General features: G+C 30.8%; 5 protein-coding genes across 5 annotated transcripts; 2 read left to right on the top strand and 3 right to left on the bottom strand.

Moving 5' to 3' along the window:
* Nucleotides 1-3,056: 3,056 nt before the first annotated feature.
* Nucleotides 3,057-3,501, bottom strand: LOC119663769 (histone H2A). Its single transcript, XM_038073372.1, has one exon. It carries the CDS (start codon nucleotides 3,450-3,452, stop codon nucleotides 3,078-3,080), a length of 375 nt encoding a protein of 124 aa, XP_037929300.1. The 5' UTR covers nucleotides 3,453-3,501; the 3' UTR covers nucleotides 3,057-3,077.
* A 1,606-nt stretch (nucleotides 3,502-5,107) lies between these two features.
* LOC119663770 (histone H2B) lies at nucleotides 5,108-5,542 on the top strand. Its single transcript, XM_038073373.1, has one exon. The coding sequence runs from the start codon at nucleotides 5,123-5,125 to the stop codon at nucleotides 5,492-5,494; it is 372 nt and encodes a 123-aa protein (XP_037929301.1). The 5' UTR covers nucleotides 5,108-5,122; the 3' UTR covers nucleotides 5,495-5,542.
* Nucleotides 5,543-6,596: 1,054 nt separating this feature from the next.
* Nucleotides 6,597-7,135, bottom strand: LOC119663768 (histone H3). The gene has a single exon (XM_038073371.1). The coding sequence runs from the start codon at nucleotides 7,032-7,034 to the stop codon at nucleotides 6,624-6,626; it is 411 nt and encodes a 136-aa protein (XP_037929299.1). The 5' UTR covers nucleotides 7,035-7,135; the 3' UTR covers nucleotides 6,597-6,623.
* A 204-nt stretch (nucleotides 7,136-7,339) lies between these two features.
* Nucleotides 7,340-7,651, top strand: LOC119663767 (histone H4). The gene has a single exon (XM_038073370.1). It carries the CDS (start codon nucleotides 7,340-7,342, stop codon nucleotides 7,649-7,651), a length of 312 nt encoding a protein of 103 aa, XP_037929298.1.
* Nucleotides 7,652-9,174: 1,523 nt separating this feature from the next.
* LOC119663772 (histone H1-like) lies at nucleotides 9,175-9,889 on the bottom strand. The gene has a single exon (XM_038073374.1). It carries the CDS (start codon nucleotides 9,853-9,855, stop codon nucleotides 9,175-9,177), a length of 681 nt encoding a protein of 226 aa, XP_037929302.1. The 5' UTR covers nucleotides 9,856-9,889.
* Nucleotides 9,890-11,167: the final 1,278 nt, after the last annotated feature.

The following is an 11,167-nucleotide window of genomic DNA, read 5'->3' as shown; positions in this document are numbered from 1 at the left end:
TTTTCAACATTTATTATTAATTTTAAATAGACCAAGTAAATTAAACACAATTATTTAAATCAAATTAAGTAAAGAAGATATTGAATATTTTATTACATTCATTTTTATACTAATTATAATTATATAAAATATATAAAAATTGGTTTAAACTTTAAATTTTGTAAATCTATAGTTGAACTTGTTAATAAATTAGAATATTTTAAAGTTATCTTTTGTATAATTTATATATTAAATTATTTATTAAATAGTTTATTCAATTCTCTGTTAAATTATATATATGGTTTTATATATTTCATATATTTATAAATGCAAATTTAATAAAACACGAGATGCATAAAAACGTCAGTTTTAACATTTTGAATGCTTATGTTTTATCCTATTTTGAAATATTAACTCAATTTATATAAAAGTTTAAAATTTTAAAGCACTAATAGAAATAATTATAAATAAATATATTGTATTTTAATTAGAATATAAGATTATCACTTTTAATTATATCAAATAGTGTCTATTTGAGATTAGATATCCATCCATAATGTTAACATGTTACATTGAATTCGTTTACTTTAAAATATGTTTTAAGATTTTCTATACGTGTTATTTTTAAAATTTTATTACAAGTTTTAAATAATTTTTAATCATGTGAAAAATTATTATATATAAACGTTATTAATAACATATCAGCAATTAAATTTATAGTTTTCAATATCATTCGAATAACAACTGTACGTATCCTACTTAATAGAATTCATAAAAAAAAATTATATCTACATACATGATTAAAAATATATAAGAATGAAATCATTTTACTTTTTCTTTTATAATTATAATTTAATTATTTAACTTTGACTATTATAAGTATTTTATTAAATATGTATATTTAAAAAAAATGTTCTTTTTATTACTTTATAATTAAAATAAAATTAAAATTAAATGTGCGTATTCTAACATTTTTATAAGGAGTGATATACGACATAAAATGTTAAAATTTAAGATGAATTTTTTTATAAACTAACATGGATATGGATAACATTTAAATAGATACTGAAGTATATATATAAACTTGCGGCTGCAATCTTCCATAGTCATTCCTAAGAGCTAGTTTTAGTAGGTTCAAGACTCACACAGTGGCTTTGGATGTTTTCCATCTACTGCCATAAATCTTTTATAAAATATAGAATATTTTATAAAACTAATTCAGATACAAATTTTAAAAACTCTACCTTTAAATAATTTATCTATAATAATAAATATTACAATACCAAAATATTGAAATAGTAACTATGATAATAATAGTAAACATTTAGGCCGTGTGCGAGTTCGAGTATATTTAGGGGAAATAGTCAATTATGTCGGTATGGCAGCGATTGTTGGTACATACCAGAATTTCTAATGAGATAAATTAGGTGTTACCATTTTGAAAATTTTATAAGATGTTTAGTAAATAAATAAATAAATTTTAAAACTTTTAAAAGAAAAATAATTATTTTTTATATGTTTCCTTCTTTATATTATGAATATTAATGTTTTTTAATAATTGTATCACATTTATTTAATAATAAATACAAATATTTGGCACAAAATTATTAGGTTCTTGATTTCAAAAAGGTAATTATGAAACTTTATGCTATTGGCCTGGCAACGTTATTTGTTTTGTACATTTTTATTAGTAACAAATATAATATTAATATTATTGTAACTTAGATTATACTACCTGCGAAGATTTATGTATCTATTTATTGATACGCGAATCTATGATAAATATTAAAAGATTCTTAATAATATATAGGGTTAGGCGATTGAAGTGTTACAAATTACACAGCGATATGTTTGTCAAACTGATATTGCCAACTACGTCAAATTCATATGAATGACAGCTATTTATATTGTTTACAAGTTACCACAAGCATTTGCGTCTAAGTTTTATAGAACTAATATTATTCGAAATGGAATTAAAAAATAAGTGTGATTGCATTATATTTGGTTGGAAAATTACAACTAGCTATTGTGCTTGAGCTCAAATATCTCAATGTGAATAAAATGTTTGTGTATCGTACCTTAAATCGTTATAATAGCTCAGGCAGAGTCACCAAATGCTATAGTGGTGGACAAAAAAAAAAACAGCAACATTGCCTAAAATGGTTCGGAAAGTGAAGGCTCGACTTAAACGAAATCCACGTCGTAGTACTAATCAAATGGCCAAAGAACCGATAATATCTGAACGAAGCATCTGACGCATTTTCCAAAATAAGCTCAAGGTAAAGCTTTAAAAGTTCCAAGGCACAAGATCTTGCACCAAAGCAACAAAAAGTTAGACTCGAATGAGCAAAGGAGTTGTTACGCTGGGCCAATTTGGAGAGCAAGTTGAGAACTAAAAAATAAGCCAGTTTCGATACGCTGAAGAAAGCTTTTATTCAGGAATAGGCCAAAATACTGGAAGATCACAGCCATAGTCAAGACAAAAGGTGGCCACATCAAGCTAGAGTGAATGGATTGTGAAATTTTAATTATTTTCACAAATTTTTGTAATTTGAATCAATAAAAAAATAATGTGATCGCTTGAATAGGTAACACTTCAATTATCTAACCCTGAATAATAAACTTGCATTCTTAAAAAATAGTGGCACAGCGAACCTGCTTTCTAGGAAGTCAATTGGAACGCATACACACTCGTATGTATAAAAACTGGTTGATACCTGCTGCCCAAAAACAAAAAAAAAATTATTACTATGTAGCAAAACGCAGTGTTAAGTTATACACTAACAATGCTATGTATTTTATCTGTTATGTAGGCTGATTTACAATTTTCGAAGATTTCGATTTCATGAAGGTCTTCCAGGAATGTAACGGAACAGAAGGGCGAGGCAAGAAATGATTGATTGTTAAGTGTTTTAAAGTATGGCTTGTGTAAGTTAGTAGGGTAGGTATGATAGTATGTACAATATTTATATCAATTGATTTAATGAAATACATTTTCTTTAATAAAATAAATTTTGTCGTCCTGAAAAGGACGGATTAATTGATAGTTAATTCTCCACGTATATGTATTCGTATTTTAATAAATAAAATAAAATAATTTAAGCCTTCTTTTCTGTTTTCTTTGGCAAAAGTACAGCCTGAATGTTTGGTAGTACACCACCTTGTGCAATTGTAACACCAGACAATAATTTGTTCAATTCTTCATCATTACGTATGGCCAACTGTAAATGACGAGGAATGATTCTTGTCTTCTTATTATCGCGTGCTGCATTGCCAGCCAATTCAAGAACTTCAGCAGCCAAATATTCCATAACGGCAGCTAAGTAGACTGGAGCACCTGCACCAACGCGTTCAGCATAATTGCCTTTACGCAATAATCGATGAATACGACCAACTGGAAATTGTAATCCAGCACGATTTGATCGTGACTTTGCCTTGCCTTTAACTTTACCACCTTTACCACGACCAGACATAGTTGAGTTGAGTTTCTAGTAGTTGAGATTTATAAAAATTGGATCTATTTTTTTTTAATGTTGTTGTTGAAAATTGAGTTCGAGTCGGTAAAAGTTAATACCTTGACTCAATTATAGTGGTAGACATTTCTAGATTATGTCCACTGGGTAAATGACGAGTGCTCAATTAATTTTATTGTTTAGTTTAGTTAATAATGGTACGGATGTCCGCGTATCTTCCTGTAGTGTGAATAGGTTGTTGGTGTAGATTTTGCAATAAAGTGTTGTCATGTGCATCTATTGATTTGAATAATTTGAGAGCCCTGTCTTTAATGTATAGTTTGATAGGTGTGATTTTTAGATCCCTTTGAATATCGACATTTCTTATGTACCAGGGAATGTTAAATATTTTTTTAATGGCTATATTTTGACATGTTTGAAGTTTGTTGAAGTTAGTTTTTGAAGTTTTGGAGAAAGCAATGAAGCCATATGATAGCGCCGGACGCATTATCTGGGTATAAAGCAACTTTTTATTTTTGATACTTAGAGCCTTGTTTTTGTAGAGCGGTCGTAAATGGTTTAGCATTGTGTTGATTTTATTTCTTAGATTGTATATGTGCGTGCTCCATTGGAATTTCTTGTCAAATGTAATCCCCAGGTATTTGATGTGGTCTTCCCAGTCTATATCGGTGTCATTTACTTTTAATTTTGGTGGATATTGCCACCGTTTTCTGGTTATGAAAATTGCCTTCGTTTTATCGTTATTAATTTTAATTTTCCATTTTTGGAAGTAAGAAGTGACACAGTCAACATGTTCCTGTAATGTGTTACTGACGTTTAAAGTATTTTTATCAGCATAGAATATACAGGTATCATCTGCATATAGGGCTAGTTTAGATGGTTCTAGCTTTGGAATGTCGGAAGTGAAGAGATTGTATAGGGCTGGAGACAATGGAGAGCCTTGAGGCACCCCTGCTTCAATAAATCTGGGGGTTGATAGATGATTATTGATTTTGACTCTGAATTGTCTTTTATGCATGAAGCTACCAATGATTTTGATGATGTTGAGAGGTAGATTTAGGTCGTACATTTTAGAGATGAGGCCATCGTGCCAAACTTTATCAAACGCTTTCTCAACATCAAATATTATCATGCCCGTCGATTTATTTTCTCTAAGTGCAGATTGGATGTATTGTGTCACTCTTGCCAGTTGTAGATCGGTCGAATGGTTGGCTTTGAAGCCGAATTGTTCGTCCGGTATAAGTTTTAGGCGATTTGTTTCGGTCTGCAGTCTATTTAGAATGACTCTTTCAGCTAGTTTCCCCATAACTGGAAGTAGGCTGATAGGTCGCCAGTTTTGCGGGAATGTGTGGTTCTTGTTGGGTTTCGGGAGCACAATTACTAATGCTTCTTTCCATTTATCTGGAAATTTACCTAACTGTAGCATGGCATTGATTATATTATTAATTATGATGATTGATGCTACAGGCAGATTTTTGATACAGCGGTTACTAATTTTATCAGCACCTGGAATTTTTTTTTTTTTTTTTAATGATGCCGACAAATTATCTCATATACTTTTTCTAAACGCAATTTAAAATAAAAAATTGCTTTAAACTTTCGTTTGAAAAATGTTTATATAGAAACGGAAATTGCCCCAAATCGACGATTAAAATTTAAAATCAGAAATCATGCCACCAAAAACTAGCGGAAAAGCAGCCAAAAAAGATGGAAAGGCTCAGAAAAATATAACCAAAAACGATAAGAAGAAGAAGCGCAGGAGGAAGGAGAGCTATGCTATCTACATTTATAAAGTGTTAAAGCAAGTCCACCCCGATACTGGTATATCATCGAAAGCCATGAGCATCATGAACAGCTTCGTGAATGACATATTCGAACGTATTGCTGCTGAGGCTTCGCGCTTAGCACACTACAATAAGCGCTCCACCATTACTAGTCGGGAGATTCAAACTGCTGTTCGTCTTTTACTTCCCGGTGAACTGGCTAAGCACGCAGTTAGTGAAGGAACAAAAGCTGTCACTAAGTATACTAGTTCCAAGTAAATTGCGTTATATCAAACAAACACCACTTATTCAAAAGGCCCTTTTCAGGGCCACAAAAATATTCAATTGAGTTGATAATTTATCTATATTATAAATATGTATAGATTCCTGAAATTATTTACGAAAACTGACAGGCTTACCAATACCGCGTTATTGAATCTCAGAATGGTTGCAAGCTCCTCGGGGAGGTACGCAGATCTGATAAAGTTATAAACAATAATCCAGACAAGGATTATTGTTAATAGAAAGTAAAAGTGCTCAAGTGCACTGACTCAATTAACCTCAACATAATAATAATATAAATATGATATATATTTTGTTTTTGATATTTCTTTTAAGAGGCTACTGATAGAAGAAAAAAAATAAAAAAAAACTTTGACAGTCTCTTCATGAATTATCAGCTATCGTTTGGTTGTTAGTGAATAAATGATTCAATCAACAAATTAATTTCTGTCAGTTTTGACGATCTTACAGTTTTTTGATCATGGATAATATAACCTGCTAAATAGAGTTAACTCTTGAATTAACGAGTGTTAATCCTTATCATCAGTCTTAGTACTATCATCGCTTTTAAATTGATATATTCTATATTTGCATTCGTGCTTTAAATTTGAAAACATACAATTTCATGGGAGCTCTTTTACAACTCATTCCTTAAACGTTCTTTTAGTAAGTTCAAGTCATTTACATTACATTATGGCTTTTGATGCTTTCTGCTTACAGCAAAAGAAAAATAAAACATATTGATTCAATTAAATGTTATGACGTGAAACATTCTATGTCTAATGATATACTATATGATACTAATAATAGTATACATATGATACATATACATATTAATATATATTATGCTACTTCTAATAGCTATGTCTATACTATATCTATATGATATAATTTATCATTATCTCTTTTCTTTGAATAAACTTACTATTATAATTGTTGCATTTACATTTACATTTACATTTTGCTTATTTTATTTTCATAGTCAAAAATAAGCAATTGAAAATAGTCAAGCAATTTCAAACCCTGGATAAGTCATGTCATTTTTATTTATCTCTTTTCTTTATATAATTTTGGTCCTGAAAAGGACCGATTTTTGTATATTTATAAAATTATATTGCTTCCAATCTTAAGCACGTTCTCCACGAATACGTCTAGCCAATTGAATATCTTTTGGCATAATTGTAACGCGTTTGGCATGAATTGCGCATAAGTTAGTATCTTCAAAAAGACCCACTAAGTATGCTTCGCTAGCTTCTTGAAGAGCCATTACAGCAGAACTCTGGAAACGTAAATCAGTTTTGAAATCTTGTGCAATTTCACGGACCAAACGCTGGAATGGCAATTTGCGAATCAAGAGTTCAGTACTCTTTTGGTAGCGACGAATTTCACGTAAAGCTACAGTTCCTGGACGATAACGATGTGGTTTTTTCACACCTCCAGTAGCTGGTGCACTTTTACGTGCGGCTTTGGTAGCCAATTGTTTTCGTGGTGCCTTACCACCAGTCGATTTACGAGCAGTTTGCTTTGTACGAGCCATAATTTATGAGATATGTTACAATATGGTATTTTAAAAAATAGCGCAATTGAATAGCTCAATTTTCTCATCATACCTGGATGTTCTGTTTCAACTATTCACATGTTTTAACATTCATTGTTTCTCATATTGCTTATTCTTTTTGTTTTGTTTTCTTATGTTTTGTTTTGCTTTACCCAATATTTTTCATATCTTTCGTAGTGCTTATATTTTCTATAAATAGTCGTCAATCATCTGTCGTCACTTCATTTATTGTTTGAATTTGAATTCGAACGGTTCTACCATATCTATAAAAATTTAAATACAAAATGACTGGTCGTGGTAAAGGTGGCAAAGGATTAGGAAAAGGTGGTGCTAAGCGTCACCGCAAAGTTCTTCGTGATAACATCCAAGGTATTACGAAACCAGCTATCAGACGTTTAGCTCGCCGAGGCGGAGTTAAGCGTATTTCTGGTTTGATTTATGAAGAAACTCGTGGAGTATTGAAAGTATTTTTGGAAAATGTGATCCGTGATGCTGTTACATATACAGAACATGCCAAAAGGAAGACTGTTACAGCCATGGATGTCGTATATGCTTTAAAGAGACAAGGCCGTACCTTATACGGTTTTGGAGGTTAAGCAAATAATCAATTATTGATTTAATAATGCAATAATATATTGCCCAATGGTCCTTTTCAGGACCCAAATAATCTTACACTTAAAGAGATAAATTTACATATATATGTGTTGGTATTTTTCTAAAATTATAAAAAAATAAAATTTATTATTAGCCTGATCGGTTGATGTCTGTCGAGTATAATTTATAATTAAAATGATCAGTTTAACAATGTACAAAATATTTATTATTATAATTCTCAATTTCTTTGTTACATTAGCAGTATATATGTGGACTAGCTTCTTACGGGCTTAATTATAATTCTCATTCAATTTTTTTATAGAATAAGATAAATAGAACTGACGTATATGAGTAATTTGCGGACTGTTAGATATTGCAGTTTGAAGTTTCCGCACAATGGTGCAAAAATTTTCTCCATTCATTCCTAAGAGGTGGTTTTAGTGAATTCAAATCTCACACTGAATCTTAATCTTAATCCAAATCCAAATCCAAGTGTTCAACAAGCAAACTGCTTCCGGGGAAAATGAAAGTGAAAAAAATTCGTATATGAATTAAGTGAATTATGACAATATTATATAAAGAAAAGAAATAAAAGAACTTGTTATTGAAATAAATTAGAATATTTTAAAGTTATCTTTAAGTAATTTGCAGCGTCTTGCAAGTGAGTACCGAGTGTGGTGTGTTAGTTATAAATTAACAAGTGTAATTAGAAGCATTATATAATAATAAATAAAATTAGCATAAACCACTATTTTTATTTATTTAAAATAGAATTTAAAAATGAAATTAAGTGAATAAAATATATACAAGTGAGTATTTCATCAAATAAATGACATATTTTGATATATAATATTTTATGGTCATTACTATAATAAATAAATAATTGGATATTAAATATAATAGAATAAGATAAATATTTATTAACTTAAGAATGATGTGAAGTATTGCACATAATGTCTAAATAAGAGAATATAATTTTTTTAAATGCATAAAGAATTTTTGTTTGCTTATTAGAGATTAAATTTATAGCGCATTACAGAATAAAAGAATTTCTTCATATTATTCATGAGGTATTATTAAAAGAAATGATCGTGCACTGTGACCTACAAGGTATATTGTGCCCATTACTCGGGTTAGAGTGTTTCTCCAAGTCCGTTTTCTTTAATGAAAGACAATATAAAGTCCATCTTTCCTAGTCTTGAATATTTATGATCCATGAAATACCCTCCTAGGTGTTTATTCCGTTTGTGCATCAGTGGGCACTACCCAAGCACATAGTATGCAGTTTCTCTCTTCTCTACAGTATCTGCAGTCTGAGTTGGATTGAATTCCTAACTTCGATAGGTGATTATTCAATCTTTAGTGACCGATCATTAATAAACGCAATAGGTATACCATATACTAAAACATTTTATAAAATAAATAAATAAATAAATAAATAATGAATCTTCTTATCTTCTTTTTACACATATTTTGTAGCCCTAAAAAGGGCTGTTTTGATGAATTTAAAGTTTGATTTTTAAAATTATTTTTTTGCAGCAGTTTTCTTGACTGATGTTTTTTTAACGGCAGTTTTTTTAGGTTTTGCGGCCGTTTTAGCTTTTGTAGAAGTAGACTTTGGTTTAGCTGGCTTAGCCTTAACAGATCCAATCTTTTTAACACTTTTAACTTTAGCTTTCTCAGTTTTTTTCTTTTCAACACTCTTCTTAGCTGCCGCAGATTTTTTAGGTTTTTTCTCTCCAGATACCTTTGCCTTTGACTTTTTAGTACCTGCAGATGATGCAGTAACCTTCTTCTTCGTAACACCTGATGGCACCTTCTTTTTCTTACCCTCGACAGACGATTTAGGAGACTTAGCAGCAGCAGCTGATAATTTAAATGAACCAGATGCACCTTTTCCTTTTGTTTGTATCAATTTGCCATTAGCTACAGCAGTTTTCAAATATTTTTTAATAAATGGAGCCAATTTCTGGGCATCACATTTATATGTGGCACTTATATACTTTTTAATTGCCAACAATGAAGATCCGCTGCGTTCCTTCAAGTTCTTGATAGATGCATCAACCATTTGTTGTGTTGATGGATGAGATGGAGCTGCAGAAGGTTTTTTTACTTTTGTTGCCTTTTTAACAGCAACTTTCTTTTCAGGAACGGCAGTTATCTCCTTTGGAGAATCTGTATTTGCAACGGCAACAGCTTCAGACATATTTGCTTTTTAATATTCCGTAATATTCTTACTTATGAATATTTTTTCGCATTTATTTTATTTTTTTTATTTTAAAATGTTGCTTTATTGATAATTTCATTGTTCTTACATAGTTTTCTTAAAGCTAGAAATTTACATTAAATTTTGTACATATATATACAGTTAGATCTTAGCATACTTAAGTATTTTTCTAAGAGTAATTTACATTAATAATAGTGGTATGATAAGATTGAGTTTTAGACTTTGATTACGTTATAGTTTATTTTTTCTAAAAAATTATTTAAAAAAGAAAATAGCCTCGTTTGTTATTTTTTCCTTAAATCTACCTTAGAACTAACTTACGCCTACTATATACAATATTTACAATACAGTTTATAAGATTTTTTACAGTGTTTTTTTAGTATTTATTTTTTTTTTTTTTTTTTGTTGTATATTTCTTTCTAACTAGGTTAGATTAATTACAATGTGAATTGTGCGGTGGAGTACACTGGACGGACAAAGTCATTTGAGGAACCTCTTCTATGGTAGTATAATAATTTATTGTTTTCGAAAAGCATGTTATTGTCGTTAAGGATACCCAGATGCAGTGGCGAGAGATACCTATCTGTCAAAGGAGCCACGATATCGTGTGCTTTACCAAGGTAACTGTGAAGTAAGTTGTTGTTAATGGTTGACATATTATTTAGGAATCTGATGGCTGCTTGGACCAGAAAGGAGTCAATTCTACCCATTTTGCTATATGTATATAAAAAGCTATTGCTCAGATTGTGATACTGCCCTCCGTGATGCTGCCTAATTGCTGGAGGGATACAGTTTCTTAGCATGTGCCTTTCAAATTTTCTTAGCCTCTCCATCTGGTGGGAGGAGATGTTGAACCAAACCGGGAAGCCATAGCCCAGGAGTGGCCTAACCAGTTGTTTATAGCAATTTCTTTTTATATCTTGCCTTAGGAATTTGGCTCTGCGAAAAATGGATGAGTAGGTAAAGAACGCTTTTCTGGCTTTGTCTAGCGCTGCGTTTACATGGGGTATGAAAGAGAACCTACTATCTAACGTAATACCTAGATATTTCAGCGTGCTACGGGATTGTATTTTCTGCCTATTGATGACTATATTGGGTATGTGCTTCTTCGTGGCAGGAGGTAAGAATTTCTTTAGGCCCTTCACAATTATGCATTGACACTTGGCGACGTTTAATCGCAGTTTCCACTTGTTGAAATACTTGTGGAGTTGTACTAGTTCTTTATTCAGTAAGGTGTTGGCCTGAGAAGCTCTAGGTTTAGAGGCGAGGAGAAGTATGTCGTCTGCATAGA

This window comes from Teleopsis dalmanni, unplaced genomic scaffold, assembly GCF_002237135.1.
Source record: "Teleopsis dalmanni isolate 2A unplaced genomic scaffold, ASM223713v2 unscaffolded_contig_0865, whole genome shotgun sequence".
Taxonomy (NCBI): domain Eukaryota; kingdom Metazoa; phylum Arthropoda; class Insecta; order Diptera; family Diopsidae; genus Teleopsis; species Teleopsis dalmanni.
This window is presented reverse-complemented; position numbering and strand designations above follow the sequence as displayed.